Source organism: Danio rerio, chromosome 13 (assembly GCF_052040795.2).
Source record: "Danio rerio strain M-AB ecotype USA chromosome 13, GRCz13ab, whole genome shotgun sequence".
Lineage (NCBI taxonomy): Eukaryota > Metazoa > Chordata > Actinopteri > Cypriniformes > Danionidae > Danio > Danio rerio.
The window spans coordinates 50,668,255-50,687,788 of NC_141033.1; the positions used below are offsets into that span (position 1 = coordinate 50,668,255).

Here is a 19,534-nt window from a genome sequence, read left to right on the forward strand (position 1 = left end):
AATATTATTATTATTATTATTATTCATTCATTTATTTTCTTTTCGGCTGAGTCCCTTTTATTAATCCAGGGTCGCCACAGCAGAATGAACCGCCAACTTGTCCAGCATATGTTTTCCACAGCAGATGACCTACCAGCTTCAACCCATCTCTGGGAAACTTCCATACACACTCATACACTCATGCACTACGACCAATTTAGCCAACCCAATTCACCTGTACCACATGTTTTTGGACTGTGGGGGAAACCAGAGCACCCGGAGGAAACCCACGCGAACGCAAGGAGAACATGCAATCTCCACACAGATACGCCAACTAACCAGGTCGAGGCTGGAACCAGCAACCTTCTTGCTGTGAGGCGACAGTGCTAACCACTGAGCCACTGCGCCGCCTACGCATATACAAATCTATAGGGTACTTAGCTCAATTATTATTATTATTATTATTATTATTATTATTATTATTATTATGGAAATTAACGTTTACAGGTTTTCAGCTTATTTCAAAATATATTTATCTGTGTTCAACAGAAAAAAAAAGAAACTTATAAAGGTTTGGCACCGCCTGAGAATTAGTTAATAGTGAGCAAATTTTCATTTTTTGTGTGAACCATCCCTTTAAGTGCAATTGCCTCTTTAATCTATAAGTTGTTAAAGTACCTTGGTTTGTGCCCTCATGAAAGGAAAGCCAACGCTACACTTGAGGAAGTCCAGCTCTACCAGCATACAGGAAATGCCCTTTTCTTCCTGGAGCCAAAACAGAGACAAAAGAGCAAATCAGAGTGAGAATAACCAGTCAAACACTTCAAAAGCTGGACTAATTTGTAGAGACCACAACAGAAAACCATGACCAAAAAAGAAGGAAAAACACACCAAGAACATGAGCAAACATTGAGAAGGTATGCGAACGGTTACCAGCTGAGAAATATGAAGAAGAGGAATTTAATATGCATTAAAAGTATGTGTCGATATCCTCATTCAATCATTAACAAAGTCAGTTGGAGATAAATAAATCCCATTTTTCTTTTATGTTTGGTGTATTAATTTCAAGAGGTCAACACACCCGTCGGTCAGCAAAATAGATAATTTTAAAGTGAATATCAAACTAAAATTGCAGTCATTTGAGTTTAATTTCATGTACCCACAAAATTTAATCAAAATAACTTCCCCACCCTCTATAATGACATCTCTTCTCTAATTATTTGTTTACTGGTGAAAGGGTGGAATATAAACCTATCAATCACATGAGATCCACCAACAGCAGGCAACAACCGTATAGTCAATGAACAAAATGAAGTCTCGTTTTTCCTCATTTAAGAATCTGTTTTATTCAGACATACATCATGATAGAGATGAAAAGTACATTTTAACTTGCGTTACATGTTGCAATGTGCAACCGTTCAAATGTATCCTCTGTAAAAGGTGTTGTGAAAAGCACACGCTATGAGATGGATACTGTGTAGAATGAAGCCAGTTTTGGGAAAATATGAATAATGCATTGTCAATTTAAAGAACAAAAACACTGGGAAAGGTTTAAAAGGTTGTAAAAACAATTAAAATTTAGTAAAATCAATTCAACTGCACTAAATTTGACACTGGATGAGAGCAATGACAATCAGATTGCAGTATTAACACTGATTGATCTAAACTGAATCAAGTTGAGTTGAAACATCACTCTATTGCATTCTGTAGATCTTCTGTACAACTGAAATTGTCATTTTTGATCAACAATCTGAACAGTAAGTGTTTGTATTCTATGTCAGTCATTTTTTTAAAGGTCCCATGAAATTAAAATGAAGTTTTTAGATGTTAGTATCAATATTGTTAGTTTTTAAAATATCTATAAGCTAGTGCAATCCAAAACAGGTTCACACTTTATTTTGATGGCCTGTTTGTTGAATTTAATGATCTACATGCCAACTAATTCTTATTAGATTAAACTTAGACTGTTGGGGTTAGGGTAAGTTGACATGTATTTGCAAAGTTTCTTATAGTCAGTTATATGTCTGCTGAAGGAGCAGTATCAACAGATATTAACCTCTTAAACCCCAGTGCTATTTTGGGATTTCCGCCTGGATTTTGCCTACCCAAATTTAAAAGCTTCCCAAATCCACATGCAGAGGTGTAAATGCAAAAAAATGTATACCATTTTCAAGGAAAACCCTTTGAATTTTCATAAAACAATATTGAAAGTGTTTAAGATATCATTATTTTTTGTCTGTGTTATAATAAACACCTAAAAAAATTGGCGCTTTTTGCATTTTTTTTTTTTAACTAAAATTTAAAAGTGTACCTTTTAGGTTCTGTGTGGTCTAGCGTGCTGTAATTAATTTTGGTGGTTCCCGCACATGTCTGTAATCATAGGATAAAGAAAAATGTCTGTACCATAATCTATGCAAAAGTTATTGTATTCCAACTGATGAGAGGTGCTGTACAAGCCACAGGGAGCGATCATTGTTTTCATATTTCACTATTCTTTTGTTTGATCAAACATTATTCACTGTGTTTGGACCATGTCAGACATATAAAAGGATTACTTATGCACATCACCTCAAACACAGAGGAGAAATGGCCCTGAAAAGCACAGCATAAGGTAAGAGATGACAGCTGTCTGTGCTATCTGGGGCTGCTTATTGATCATAAATGTATTGTTTTCACATCTGCGCCATGGAAACACCGCAATTCAAAATACTGTGTATTTAAGTGTAAATAACTTTTGTACAGTACAATAAAAATCTAAGTAAATAAAAATCATATGTACATAAAATATAGATTCTACACTTTCAAACGAAACCACTTACGGGGGTCTGGTGCAATGCTAGCCCTTTAGATCTTAAAGCAAAAGTCGATGACGTCACGAACCCGGTACCGGGTCCACGGAGTTTAACTGACAGTCTACTAATACTCAAATGGACCATTAAAATAAAGTGTTACCCAAAACAGTGACATACTGTAATTGCTGTCTCTGCTTTCATTTGATTGGACAATGAAAAAGGCGTGACTAACGTAGCAGGCTTTTCTGCTAAGAGTTGATTTTTTTCAGCTGCAGACACACACAGCAAAACTACAAAAACACGAAGCACAGTAGGTGATTATAACATGCGAGGCAAGCAGGGCACATAAGCAGCATGCAAAGTTCTCGTGACCATTAGAAAACAATTCAAAAAAGGCACCTCTCAACGCAAAAAGCGTATTTAGTGTGAACTAAAAAGTTGAAATGATGTCGTCTGCAGGAGTTCTTCTATTATGCATCTCATTATGCAGCTCTTAGTTTTCTCAGGTGTGAATCACTGCATTAGTGATGATAGTTTACGCCTCATCGCAAATGAGCAGTAGAGTTTTTCAGTGTCTTAGAAAATTTAAATAACATATTGGTTTCTGTAAGCAAGTAAACAAGATGACTTTCACATCTTTGTGAAGCAAACAGGCTACAGGATCCTGTTCTCAAAAGTCTTGTGATCAAATATTGTGTTTTTCATGGAGTTATTTTGGTTTCAAAAACACAATCTTGTACATACATGATGCCAATGTATTATTGTAACCTAGTTTGTGCTGTTTATAGTGCTGTTCGACTTTAGCCACTTATACATTCACTGGCCACCTTATTAGGTACACCTGTCCAGCTGCTCGTTATTGCTAATTTCTAATCAGCCAATCACATGGCAGCAACTCAGTGCATGTAGGCATGTAGACATGGTCAAGACGAGGAGAGGATGAAAGGTGATTTAAGTGACTTTGAACGAGGCATGGTTGCTGGTGCCAGTCAGGCTGGTCTGAGTATTTCAGAAACTGCTGATCTACTGGGATTTTCATGCACAACCATCTCTAGGGTTTATAGAGAATGATCCGAAAAAAGAGAAAATATCCAGTGAGCTGCAGTTCTGTGTGTGCAAATGCCTTGTTGATGCCAGAGGTCAAAGGAAAATGGCCACCTTTGGGATGTGGTGGAACGAGAAATTTGCATCATGAATGTGCAGTGACAAATCTGCAGCAACTGCATGATGCTATCATGTCAATATGGACCAAAATCTCTGAGGAATATTTTAAGTACCTTGCTGAATCTAAGCCATGAAGGATTAAGTCAGTTCTTAAGGCAAAATGGGGTCCAACCCGGTATTAGTAAGGTGTATCTAATAAAGTGGCCGGTGAGTGTATAGCATCTAAAAAAAAAAAAGGACAGATGTCAGGGCACCTCAGAACTTTTCCAGTCCAGACCCCAGAGGGTTAATCGCAAGTGAAATGTAATTTAATTTCTACCTAATGAATTCTACAGTGTGAACACTTGTTGATGTTACTTTCTTGTTTACGAATGTGAAGCACCTCCAAAGCAATCTGTACCGCATAGAGTGCCAGATAAATAAATGTGACTTGACTGGTTGGTAAATAACTGTACTCTGGCAGAACAGTGAGAGGGACCGCAGCCAGCTTTCTCTAAACACAGCAGATCGGCACCGGCTGCTTCATGTAAACAGTTGTGTTTCCACGCCATGAGGAGTGAAGCGTTCCTGAAGCGAGAGTTCATCCTTTCACAGAATCCATCAGGGCCAGCGATAAACCAGACGGCTTCACAATGGAGAGGATGAGCGCTTAACTCTGAGATCTTCGGCTCCACGTGAGGTCCTGCACGTGTTCCCCATTCTTCAGTTTATACGGCAGCTATTCTTAGCCACGTCGCAGCAATAACAAGAACTGCTGCTGCCGGAGAAGAAAATACATCAATAAATAGCAGACGAGGGGGTGCGGGAAAGCCTGGGACTGTTTGCAAAAGCCATTTTTCATGCACTTGGTGACTCTCAGGGCAAGAGTTTGAGGTTTTGGCCTCACGTTTTGCACTCATTTGGAGGGTTTACATTCACACTCTGTTTTCCCCCAGATTCCAGCACTGCTAACATACAGCAGGGCATCTCTACTGGCAGCCTGCGGACTGATTGTGCCCCGTTTTACAGTTCAAGAGCACTCGGTGGTCGATAATTTGTGGTCTGTGGTGTCTATCTGCACCGGATCATGCATTTTTACATTCTCTGGCTGCAGTTCAGCGACCCTATAGTTCCCTAAAACATGATATTAGGCACATACACTCGCCGGTTGAATGTGGCATGGTTGTTGGTGCCAGACGGGCTAGTCTGAGTGTATCAAAAACTGCTGATCTACTGGGATTTTCAAGCATAACCATCTCTAGGGTTAACAGAGAATGGTCAGAAAAGGGGAAAATATCTAATGAGCGGCCGTTCTGTGGGCACAAACACCTTGTTGATACCAGAGGTCAGAGGAGAATGGCCAGACTGGTTTCAGCTGATAGCAAGGCAACAGTAACTCAAATAAGGACTCGTTACACCCAAGCGGCAACCTCTCGCTCTCTCTCAGGAAGCCAATACGGAAGTAACTAAAACTGCAATTCATCCGAAATTCCGCTAGTCTTGGCCGCTCCTGGCTCCAAAATAGAGCAAATTTCAATTGAGCCCACTGTTAGAATGGCCAACTTTACAGCAGAAAAAAGGTGTTTACAGCCTGGTACAAAAAAAGATTTTGGTTAATACAGCTAATATTACCCTTCATGACAACTGTGAGGGGGGTGAATTTTTTTATAACTCATCCGTTTCCTTTATATTAAGTTATATTAAGTTTGCATAATTAAGGGAGTGGCCACTTGAGTGACAGTTAGGTCTAGCTGGTCACCGTCACGTCACCTCAGCTGAATCCTGCAGATTAGCCACTGAACTCAACATATTTATTGTATTTCTGTGTTGTTTTATGTGGCTTTACACAGTCAACTGCCTTTTGGACTTGTTTCCTACAATTATTAGATGGCATGGCGTGCTGAGTGCACTTAATTGTGCTCACAAACCATTCACGTGGCCTCCGTTTCCCATGTGAGTAAAGTTATATTATATACCATCTCTATACATGTATTTGTTTTATTTAAGATCATTTATAGTTTATATTTATATTTAGAGCTGTAATGCACTCCAGAATCTGTCAGATTGATTATCTGTAGGCTCTAGATCAGTCATCTGAAGTGTTGTCATACAGTGTTATGCTGGATTTCATCAATAGTCTTACATTAACTAACACAGACTATATCTGAAGTGTTTGGAAGTAATTCGCGTTTTCCTCCTGTTGAAAAACGTCATAAGAACAATGTTTAGTGGCTCAATGTATTACAGCAGTGTGTTTTTAAAAGTCTAAACACTTTATTGATATAGTATACAACCAAGCACAATTGGTCAGAACACAAACGAGTCACAGGTGATACAGTATTAAGCATTTCTCCCAAAGTAAAGTGTGTCTGAAGCAGGTCCAAGCTAAATGCCTGCAGGTGTCTGTAGCTCCGCTCACTCTCCGACTCTTTGCCCTTGTTTGGTATCCCGCCGTGGGTGTGATGACGCGCGAACAAAATGGCGACAGTTGGCCGCGTCTACATGTGGCTTCTTTTGCGCTCTTTAGAAACCTATGGGTGACGTCACGGATACTACGTCCATATATTTTACAGTCTATGGTTACACCCGAGGTATGCAGAAGGGCATCTCTGAACACACAACACGTCCAACCTTGAGACGGATGGGCTACAGCAGGACGTGAGGACACAGGCTAATCAAAACAATGGGACAATAGAAGATTGGAGAAACGTTGCCTGGTCTGATGAGTCTCGATTTCTGCTGCGACATTCAGATGGTGGGGTCAGAATTTGGCGTCAACAACATGAAAGCATGGATCCATCCTGCCTTGTATCAACGGTTCAGGCTGGTGGTGGTGGTGTAATGGTGTGGGGGATGTTTTCTTGGCACACTTTGAGCCCACTAGTACTAATTGAGCATCGTGCCAACGCCACAGCCTACCTGAGAATTGTTGCTGACCATCTTTTATGTCTCAAGAAAAATATTATTAATGTGCAAAATATGTCAGTAAAAGACACTTTACTACTATTGCATTTCAGTAAAATGCGTTTTAAACAAAAGAAAAAAAAAGGTCTGTAAAACCAGAAAAATACTAAATATTTTATATAAGTAGACTATTTTTATTAATATGCAATTGCCTATTTTCGATAAACGTGCTATTAGATTATGATTTCATGATATCATATAGAGTTATGATACAATTTTGTCCCTCAGTTTTAAGGATAACGTTAGTTTTGTTTAATTTTCGCTTATAGGGAGGGCCGGCTATGCATCAAAGAAAAGTAAAGTAGCACATCATAAATATGTGTATATAAAACTGGAGTGAAGATGCTAAACATTCAATCTGCTCCACAGAAATAGATTATCTGGTCCCACTTTATATTAAGTGTCCTTAACTACTATGTACTTGCATCAAAAATATAAATACAATGTACTTACTGTGTTCATAATGTATTTGAGAACACTTGTGGTGCTCTTGAGTTGGGATAGAGGTTAGATTATGGATAGGCTTGGTGGCATGGTTAGGCTTAAGGGTGGGTTAAAATGTAAGGGATAGTTCAATTCAATTCAATTCAATTCAATTCAGCTTTATTTGTATAGCGCTTTTACAATGTAGATTGTGTCAAAGCAGCTTCACATAAATGGTCATAGTAACTGGAACAGTGTGGTTCAGGTTTTAGTGTTTAAGTTCAGTTCAGTTCAGTTTAGCTCAGTTCAGTGTGATTTAATCGTTTACAGTGTATTTACAAATGTTAATTACAGATGTAATTACATACAGGTATTTAATCAAGCATAAGTACACAATAAATACATGTATTTACACAATAATAACATTGTAACAAACTATTAATTCCTGTGTGAGTACATATTAGTTAAGGCCACTAAATATATAGTGGGATCAATTATCTTTAAAAGTATATTGAAAAATATTTTTGTTTTGAACTGTAATAATGCTTTACAATCATTTGTGCATATAATACCTAAAATGTACAACATACAGTTTGTATAAATATGTGTATAACGTTTTTAATGTACATTTGATCAAGTAAATATGGCCTTGATAAACATAACAAATAAAATAAATGTAAACCATCGACCATACACTTTTTAAATAGTCATGCTAAGACAATAACAATGGCTAAAAGATTCGGGGGCACACCTTACAATCAGGTTTCAGTAAATAATGTTAATAATACATCATGAACTAATAATAAACAATACTTGTACAGCATTTATTAATCATAGTTCAACATTAACTTATCCATTATTAAAATCAAAAGTTGTGCTTGTAAACATTAGTTAGTGTGCTGTAAATTAACACGAACTTATAATAAACAATGTTACTCCATTATTATTAACAAAGATGAATACCTACTGTAATAAATGCATTACTCATTGTTGGTTTGGGTTAGTAAACACATTAATCAACAGAACTTAAATTTAAACTATTAATAGTTTTTGACTAATCAAAACATAAATATCGGTACAGGCTCATATTTATGTCCCGGATTATCATGCATTCGTGTGAATTTGATTAATCACCAGTCAGAAATGACTCTATAGCCTTAACTGATTATATAGCTCTCAATTCTTTTTAACACCTAACATACCAGACTCACAATCCTTCAATTTAACAATTATATCCAGTCGCTTTTTTGTTTACATAATATTAATACATAATATTACTTACAATGGCTCTTGAACAAAAGCAATACAAGCTTTCTGATGTACTTTATGTGTCAAAAAAAACCACACTGGACATTATTGACTCAGCCGTCTCCCTCTGTCTGGCCCCAGTGAGGAGACATGCCCTTTGTCTTCATCAAGTCGCTTTAAATAAGCAACGCTCTGATACAATGTCCCCTAAAGTACTAGCAGGAAAACCCAAGAACAACTCCAGCTCAAGAATGTCCTCTATTTCCTAAACTGCAAACACACAGCTGGCGCTCCCATGGAGGGAAGGGCATGTGTTGACCCATCAGCCACCTGGACATACTGTAGGCATAGAGACTGTGTGACACCTGCATTGTTTGTTTCTGTACCTGATGTTCTTTCTAGATTAGTATGGTTTGTTTCAGCAATAGATGAAGATGTCTATCAAAAACACTAAAATAGTTGGCCGGAGATAAAGAGGTGGGAACATGAAGCAAAGATAAAAAGGAGGGGGTGAGGGAGAGATGCAACAATTTAAATCAAAAACAAATCCAACAATCTACAGATGTGAATATTTGTAAATATACATTATTCTCTTATTGAGTTCTGGATGTGTTTTGAGCATAACGTGCATTAAACTAATCAGAGTCTCATCTCACATTCCCTTTAAGAGTCAGTTGCGTTGCACCTTGGAACATTTGCTTTTTACATGGTGAGCTTTGTAAGTGTAAAAACTGAACACATCACTAGTGAGAAAACAGTTAAACAAAGTATCTGCAGCACGAGGATAAAGAAGGAGCCTCCTCCATTTGGTCTCTTTACTTCCGCTTTACTTTTTACTTTACTCCTTTACTTTTGTGAATAAGGAAATGGCGGAACTCACTCCACTTAAGACATCCATTAGCCTACATATTTTTAATTACGTCTGTTAAGCGCAAAGATTTGTCGAAAAACTATTTTTAAACTCAGTACTAATTTCCAGCAAATGAATAAATGAACAATAATAATAAAATGTGGTTAAAAAACTGAGTTATATCCAAACACAAGTCCTGTACTTATGCCCCATATGGTGATGCAGATGTCTCCAAAGCCCGGCAGGCTGTCAAATCTAAACTTGTTTTTAAGAATATAAATATGATATACACATGCATAAAATAAATAATACTAGTAATAAAAATAACAAGCTTTTAGTTGGTCAATGGCGCTCCAGCTCCTTAAAATAGCAACGCACCAACAATGCGCCTAAACACATCTAATTTTCAGACCAGCACACTCATGAATCCACAAATGGATGCAAATAGATTTGTTATTTAAACAACGTGGCACAAAACATGAAAACTACAAAACTATAATTGCGCTGGTCTGAAAATAGCAACAAATTGCAACATACGCGTCTTGCGCTTTAATGCGTTAGGGTATATGATAGGGTCCTAGTATTCTCAATTATGGCATTTTTAGTATTTTTTATGTGTTTGAAAGATGTTTCTTTTGCTCACAGAAGCTGCATTTAATTGATAAAAAATACAGTAAAAAACTGTGAAATAATAACATAAATTAAAACAAATGTGATTTATTCCTGACATTAAAAGCAGAATTTTCAGCTCCTTAACATTTAAAAAAATATTTTATGCTTTAAACTTTTGGGATTTTTTTCTAGATTATTTTATTATTATTATGTAAAAAAAAAAAAAAACATTTATTTAAAATTAATATTTAGTTTAATTATATATATATATATATATATATATATATATATATATATATATATATATATATATACATATATACATATATATATATATATATATATATATATATATATATATATATATATATATATATATATATATATATATATATATATATGTTACATTTAAAATTTTAATGCATCCTTAATTGCATAATTAAACATATCTTTTCTTTTTTTTTATCTTTCTACACCCAATCCTTCTGACACTTTTTTTTATTGGTCACATTTATTGTATAATCATTTTAATCTTCATTCATTCATTAAATTTTCTTCAGCTTAATCCCTTTATTCATCAGGGGTCGCCACAGCGGAATGAACCACCAACTAATCCAGTATATGTTTTACACAGCGGATGCCCTTCCAGCTGCAACCCAGTGCTGGGAAACACCCACACACTTAAACATGCAAACACATACTTCGGCCAATTTAGTTAATCCAATTCCCCGACAGCGCATGTGTTAGGACTGTGGGGGAACTGGACTCAAACCAGCGACCTTCTTGCTGTAACCCTCTTAAATTCCACTTTCCGAAGCCCGTGGAGTGTTTTTTTATCACAACTGTTTTGATAATTGTTTTTTACTTTTTCATACAGGAAGGAAAGTTGTGTTTTCATGAGCCACAAAGCTCTGGCTGTGTGTTAATAAACTGAAACATTAACAAGACTCAAAAATAAACTCTTAAAGGGGATTTTCTATGTAAAATGGCAACAGTGTATGTATGAACAGTAGCTGGTAAAAATTAATTAGTTAAATTTTTTTTATAATCAAACTTAATAAAAACAGTCTGCAAAAATACTTTGATTGACATTTTCCCTCTGTATGTGTCACTAAGGAGGAAAGCCCCGCCCATTAGTGACCATCTTTCCCTCATTAGCATAAACAGCCAGGAATGATAAGCAGCTGTCGGAGTTTTCACCTTCTGAAGATAATGTCAGCGACTAAGAGGATTATAAATGTCGAGTTTTAGGATGCAGTTTCAGTTTTTCCACACAGATAACTTTAGTCCTGTTTTGAATCTGTCACTATGCTGACACACAGGCATTTGTAGCTCCACCCTCTTTTAAAAAGAGCACAATCTCATTTGAATTTAAAGTGACAAGGCCTTAAAGGGTCAGCTTCAAAGAGTTATAAAACATTGAATGTGTGGTATTTTGAGCTGAAACTTCACACACATACACACACACACACGCACGCACGCACGCACGCACACACACACACACACACACTCTCTCTCTCTCTCTCTCTCTCTAGGGACATCAGAGAATTATTTTGCTCCTTTAAAGGGGCATAATAGGGCCCCTTTAAACTAATTTCCAACCAACTTGTTTCTCTTGTCATTTAATGCTCCGGTGACACCGAAATAAATCGAATTGCTTCTCAGAGACCAATTTGAAGGCCTTTGCTTCACCAGCTGCAATCTAATACAAGCGCCGTCCATGGTTTATCGAATTAAAGTGAGTGTGTTTCTTCACCCCGGGGCCGCATGAATGCAGAGATTCAGCTTCTGAAAGCAATTCCCCTCTGCAGATGGTTTGGGTTGCAAGACAAACAAAAGGACAACAGGAGCTCCTTGAATAGAGGTTCACACTCGGCATGATGGGGAGCTGAAGGGATGCAGCGTTTGGACGGGTCACATCAACACAGACGACAATTAGAGGAGTCCTGCGGTGCATACAGCATTACAACAACAAACACTGTGTCTCTCAATACACTTCCAGCTATTCAGCAGTCCGGACACATCCCTCTCAGATGACTCTCATAGTGTGTAAATAATCATGAGGAAATTTAAGATGATGTTAAACAATTTTGAGCTCTGTCTGTATCCAAACACGAAAATATATAGAGTGAAATCTGAGCGGTTATCAAATAAAAAAGAGAATAAATGATCCATTAAGGTCAGACTAATGATTCAAAGATTCTGTTACGGTTTGCTTACCTTTCCCAAAGCATATGACTTTTCGGTAACACTTTAGATCATTCATTAATTCTCACGATTAACTATTGGCTTAATACCTGCATATTGTTAAGACATTTGCTGTTTATTTGTATTTAATAACCTACCCAACTTCCTTAATAATTATTAATATGTGGCAAAGTAGGTGATAGTAAATGGTTTGTTGAAATGGAGATGTTTTGTAGAGTGTACGTGCTGCCCTTCTTCTAAGCAGTAAAAGTGAATGAACACATTGGGCCATATTCTACACCTGGCACAATAAGGCAAAAGATGTGTTTGGCATGGTGAGTTGCTATTTTCAGACCTGTGCAACCCTAATTTTCCCGTTTTGCACTACGTTGATTAAAAAGCAAATCCATTTGCGCCACTTTGTGGACTCATGGGTGTGCTGGTCTAGAATGGAGGTGTGTTAAGGCGCATTGTTGGCTCATTGCTTTTTTAAGGAACTGAAATAGAATGGCAATAGACCAGCTGAAAGCAGGTCTGAAGTCCAGCACAGAGCACATTAGTTGTAAGCCTTAAACACGTACATGTTGCTTAATGAACAGCAATATGCTAATATCTTTACATATTAAAACGAATTAAAGATTAAAATATTACAGAAAAAAATTAATTTCTATACATAATATGAAACCACTGCCTCCGTGAGGTGAAGAGAAGAAGTGAAGAGAAAGACAAAATAAAGCTCATTCTTAATCCTTGCACTGCAGTTTTCTTGCTAGTGAAACGTTTTGCCACTTACTGTACAAAGTCCGCCATGTAAATAGCAAATGCACCATGGTGCGACACAACTGACTCTTAAAGGGACTCGGAGATAAGACTCTGATAGGTTTAATGCACGTTATGCTCAAAACACACCCAGAACTCAGTAAGAGAATAAGCACAACCCTGCTACACAATGAGCCGCGGCGCAAACTGTATTTATCCGTCTTTAAAATTGCAAAAGTGGATTCTGACATGGCCTTAATGCTTTTGCACCATGCAGTTTAGACTTAGCGCCTAAATCGTTAAAATAGAGCCCATTCTCTCAGGCTCCAAATATTCTCTCAGGAAAAACATTGATAATATGGAAGGTAAAGGTTACGGAAGGTTTTTTTTTTTAATTCTTTTTTAAAAATCTCTTTAAATAGTCGTTTTTCTGGAGTTATTGATGGGCCAGTTTTGCCTCACCATTTTTTTCTTTTCTTTTTTAATTGATGTAGTTAAAGTGGGAAAAAAAACCCAATGAAGAACTGTTTACGTCATGATAAAGAAACTAAAAATGTAAACTGTCATATAAATATTATAAAGAAATAAAATCATTGAAGCTGAATGACGAGAATGTGAGTAAAAGCTGACTTGAAAGATGAAATATGTCAAATATTAATATTATCCCTTAAAATTAGACATTCATTACATTTCTTAATTTTTTAAATTATATATGTGTAAACATTTTAAATCAAATTTTAAAACAAATGAAACTAATGTATATTACTCATTCATTCATTTCCTTTTTGGCTTAGTCCGTTTATTAATCAGGGGTCACCACAGCGGAATGAACCGCCAACTTATCCAGCATATGTTTTATGCAGCCTTTCAGCTGCAACCAATCATGGGGAAACACCCATACACACTCATTCACACACATACACTATGGACAATTTAGTTTATTCCATTCACCAATAGCAAATGTGTTTGGACGGTGGGGGAAACCAGAGCACCCGGAGGAAACCCATGCATACACGGGGAGAACATGCAAACTCAACACAGTAATGCCAACTGACCCAGTCGAGGCTTGAATCAGTGACCTTCTTGCTGTGAGGCGACATCGTTAACCACAGCACCACCGTGCAGCCCCTAAATGTATATTAAACAAATGTAATTTTGTTCTGTATATTTTAATGAAAATACTTTTCTAAAATTAATGAACGGTTACTCTTTTTTAAATGACAGAAAGGTGAGTAATATAATGCTATTGGTTTAAAAATATATACATTAAATAAATACATCTGTTATTAAACTTCCACAAGCCCAAACAAGGTCTCTATTTCAGATTTGAGAACATCCACTATAACAAACAATTCTGCTTCATTTCCCTCTTGAGAAGCTTAAGTTGATCTTAAAGGGACTCCTTCAGCAATCTTAGAGAGTCTCTCCACTAATCAGCAGGAACTATAGGAGGAAATGTTCTGCTGATATCCAGAGCAGGAGAAACTGAACTGGAGGATCTGTGAGAGACGGTCAGGCTGAGATAATAACCAAACACTAACCAGCTGCAAACACTCACATCACATCTGTTCCCTTCCTTCAGTTTACACAGCTTCCTCTGCTCACTGAACACTGCATATTCATTCATTCATTCATTCATTCATTCATTCATTCATTCATTCATTCATTCATTCATTCATTCATTCTTCTTCGGCTTAGTCACTTTATTCAATAGCTGTCACCACAGCGGATTGAACCGCCAACTTATCCAGCATATGTTTTATACAGCGATGCCCTTCAAGGAATAGATACTGCATATTTTTCAAAGAAACTAATAAGTCTAAAACTCTATCCCTGCATACAGACTCTGTATGTGCAATGTTATTTTTCTTTTCAATGCAAGAAAACAGGTAAAAAAAAAAATTATTCCAGTTTCACTAAGACTGCTGAACACCAGTCTTAGAAATCCACTGAAAACTATTTCCCATCATTAAATTCAGTTTCCCATCATACAGTCTATTTCTTCACTTGTGTAAATGTGTCTAAAAATCTCTTCATTTGTCAGTTTTTATATTAATTTCAGTAATATTATTCATATATATATATATATATATATATATATATATATATATATATATATATATATATATATATATATATATATATATATATATATATTTGTAGCTTTATTTACCAAAACCAAAAAAGCAATTATAAATGAATTTATATTATAAACCTTAAAATAAAAGTTGTGTTTTTTTAAGTTATATGTTTAAAAAGTTTCCAGCTTCTATACTCTTAAAATCATTAAGCATAAATCCTAAATTGTTTCTTAAATTCAGTGAAAAAAATGGCAAACAAATCTAAATAATAATAATAGCAATAAAAATAACAACAATAACAACAACAATAATATAAAAAAATAATAAAACATAATAATATTAATAAAATGTAATAATAATAATAATAATAATAATAATAATGAAATATAATATTAATAATATTAATCATAATAATAAAATATAATAATAATAATAATAATTAAAATAATTAAAATAATAATAATAAAAATCTGCAGATTCTATTTGTCCCTATATAACAGTGATGATTATTCATTCACTGATTTTCCTTTGGCTTGGTCACCACAGCAGAATGAATCGCGAACTGCGCATGTTTTGTTCATGTGTTTTTTTTTTATTTTGATTTTTAGTTTTTATTGTATCAGGCTACGATGAAATATAACCTTTTGACTTCATTATTCCCCATTTGTAGAAAATATAGTACACAGCATATCTCCACAATACTTCACATGCCTTTTTTTCCATTCTGATCTACTTTCAGGACAGCTTGTTTAATTATTTGTCACTATCTGACAACAGATTGATGGCAAACCCAACAATTAGTGCAAATAGCCAATCCAAACGGCCAATCCAAAAGTCTCATTAAACTTAATTCAACCTAATTTTACTGTTTTCAGATTTTTAAATGTTTGCTCAATCAATCAATCAATCAATCAATCAATCAATCAATCAATCAATCAATCAATCAATCAATCAATCAATCAATCAATCAATCAATCAATCAATCAATCAATCCCTATTCATTTACACCACACTTTCTTATAAACACTCCATGTTTCTGGGAAAATATTGTGCTATTCTAATAGTGCTTCATGCAGGTGAGTGAGCTGGACAAACCACACTCTTTTGCACCAGATACTTGCCTATAAACACTGAATTACAAGGACTCAATAATAAATAACAATTAATAATAATAATAATAAATATATGGGGGGGTTTATTCCACTGTGGCGACTCCTGATGAACAAGGGACTAAGCCGAAGGAAAATGAATGAATAAATGATAATAAATATATATATAAATCCTTACATTTATATAATTATTATTTAAATAGTAATTTTAATAATAAAAAAAAAATAATAATAATAAAATAAAAAAAATAATAAAAACATAATAAATTGCTAATTATTATTTTGTTGTTGTTGTTTATTATGTCTTTGTAAACCAACGTTTGTAGGAAAGTGTCTGGTGCATATGGAGAGGTAAAGGGTGTATTATATTTTATATTATAATAAATATAACTTAAGTTATATAATTATATATAAATCCATTTATGCAAATAAAACTAGCTTAGACTTATCTCGGATGATTTTTAATCCTTTTTTTAATCCTCATTTGTAAGACACTTCAGATAAAAGAATCTGCTAAATGACTAAATGTAAATGTAAAGTGGAGCAGTTTAGCAGTCAAAAGTCTGGTTTGGACTGGTGAATGCAAATAAACGAGTGACTTACTCTTTGCAGGAAGTTGATATAATGAACCTCTCTGGAGAAGTTGAAGTAAATGTTGGTGTCGTAAGCGTCGTCTCCAGCGTTAGAGATGGTCAGATTTAATGAGACATTTTTGACTCCACCAAGAGCCAGATGAGAACTGATGTAACGCCTGAGTAATCACACAAACCAAAAGGAACATCAGTTACACAAGTTTTATAATGCCAATCCATAAAACCCATTAGAACTATTCAAAATCAGATTTAAAACAATGCAAAAAGCCTAACAAGTATGTTTTGCTTTTACGATTTTTTTTATAAATTCACCCACAATACTGTTTATTGTATTTATTGCATATATCACTGTAGCATTTGTTTTATAAGCAAAATAACGACAAAAAACAACAAAAAAACAAACAAACAAACAAAAACTAATGAGACATCACATTTTCTAAAATTATATAATTTTTTAAAATATATTTTCTCCCCTTATAATATTAATTTTATGAACTGTTTTTTTTGCAAACATATGCCCATATACAGATGAAGTTAAAATTATTCGCCCTCATACGATTTCTTTTCTTTTTATTAAATATTTCCCAAATTATATTGTAGGAAGCAAGGAATTTCCACAGTATTTCCTATAATATTTTTTCTTCTGGAGAAAGTCTTATTTGTTTTATTTCGGCTAGAATAAAAGCAGTTTTTAATTTTTTTTAAACAATTTTAAGGTCAATATTATTAGCCCCCTTAAGCAATATTAGTTTCAGATTGTCTACAAAACAAACCACTGTTACACAATGACTTTAAGCTGAATACTAGTACCTTGAAAAATATTATGTGCTGTCATCATGGCAAAGATAAAAGCAATGAGTCATTTTTTAGTTATTAAAATGTTTAGAAATGTGTTGATAAGAAAATCTCCCCTTCGGTAAACAGATATATGGGGGGCTAATAATTCAGGAGGGCTAATAATTCTGACCTCAACTGTATGCCCACACCCTCACACTGACGTAAATGTTTTTACCCAGACAGCAGCAGTTTCCCATGAAGCTGGAGGTCAGCGGCGCAGTCATCTGATAGACAGTTTTTCTCAAACCACGTCTGTTAAGAGTCAAACACAGCAGACACAGAAGTCAGCTTTGCACTTAAACACACTAGACTAGATGGTGCTGTTGGGCAACACTTCTCTTCTTGGAAACTCCAGCATGACAATTCATCCAGAAAAACAATACATTCATTTTTAAACATTTGCTGTATCCATCACTGGAGAATTTGTTGTACAGATCATCTTTTTTGTAGTATTTCAATATTGTTTATATATATATATATATATATATATATATATATATATATATATATATATATATATATATATATATATATGTGTGTGTGTGTGTGTGTGTGTGTGTGTGTGTGTGTGTGTGTGTGTGTGTGTGTGTTTATATATATATATATAAACATTATTTAAAGAATCTATATTGCTAAGTCTAGTATTCTAGTATTGTGTAATGAATAATTATTTAACTCTTTTTGCATAGTGATATGTCCATGACATTTTTACTAGCAAATGCGTATTTTTGAATTTTAATTTAACCTTTAGTAAATAAAAAAATATTTAATAATTAAATAGTAAAAAAACGTTTTGGTCATTTAAAAAACATTAAAACCTTCAAGCCCAAATTAGTACAATGGGCTATAAGCACCCTAACCCTAACCCCAACTTTTAATTTTCTGCCAGGCAGCTCCAGGGCTTCAAGTGAACTGTCTTTCCATAACAAAACTGTCACGTTTAAGGTCTGATTTCTTTAAAAAATCAGCGGTCTTCACTGGCTGTAAATATACGATATAAAGTGGGTCTCAGACCGGACAAGAAGCACTGCATTAAATCCCGTTTACCCCATTGCCAAGTCTTTAAAATATGACAGTTTATAATACCTCTGTATTTTCAATGGAATTTCTGCGCTAACCTGTTGCTAATGATGGCTTCAGTGACTAATTCCAGCCTGATCTCACGAGAAAATGTAAGTATTTTACGTTTTGCTAGTTTAGTGGCTAATTCGTACAAATTTGTTTGAGTTCAGTCGTATGAAATTGTATGATTTTAAAAAGGAGGCGTGGCACCTAACCCCACCCCCAAAACCCAACCGTCATTGGGGGATGAGCAAGTCGTACTAAATTGTACGAATTAGATCTCACGACTTCCTACGAATTAGCCACTAAATCAAAAAGTTACGAATTGCCGTGAGACTGTGTTGCTAATTCTGTCTTTTACATCACTTTACGGTAGAACAACTAAATAAATGCTTAAGTCTTTTTAACTGAATGTTTTGTGATTACATTACATTAGGGATGCTGTAAAAACAACTTTGTGAAATTAAAAAATACTCACATTAAGCCTCCACCGAAAGTTTATCGTTGGCTTTAAAACTCTAGCTGTGCATAGAGCCCATTCATATTTGTGACAGCATTTAAATGACAATTTTATCTGTCAATTCTCGCTGCTAAATTGCAAAAATAATATATTTACAGTTTTAAATAGAAATTTCCGCAGTGTTTCTTGAAAGCTTTTAAGTTGAAATCATAATAATAAAAAATGTTGCAATTTGTATAATAAAGCATCTATTTTAGCATCATTAAAGTTTATTTTTAAAGAAAATTAAATTTATCTAAAATGAATCAATCAATAATTCTGTTAGAATTCGGTTAATATTTATTTTGCATTACACTAATATTTTAAAGACACAGGATTTCCATGCTTTCATGAAGAGCAAATTCAAGGACTTTTTAAAGCACCAATATTTTTTTA

General features: G+C 34.8%; 1 protein-coding gene across 7 annotated transcripts in view; it reads right to left on the reverse strand.

The window, feature by feature from the left end:
* Window positions 1-19,534, reverse strand: part of itga9 (integrin, alpha 9) — a 198,593-nt gene that overhangs the window by 43,748 nt on the left and 135,311 nt on the right. For all 7 annotated transcript variants that reach the window (XR_015505039.1, XR_015505041.1, XR_015505040.1 and 4 more), the window contains 3 exon segments: window positions 17,753-17,829; window positions 16,751-16,898; window positions 658-744 (listed from right to left, as the gene is read on the reverse strand). Coding sequence is in view for 3 of the 7 variants with exons in the window: in XM_087277709.1 (XP_087133835.1) it covers window positions 658-744; window positions 16,751-16,898; window positions 17,753-17,829 (312 nt within the window). In the remaining 4 variants the exon portion in view is untranslated.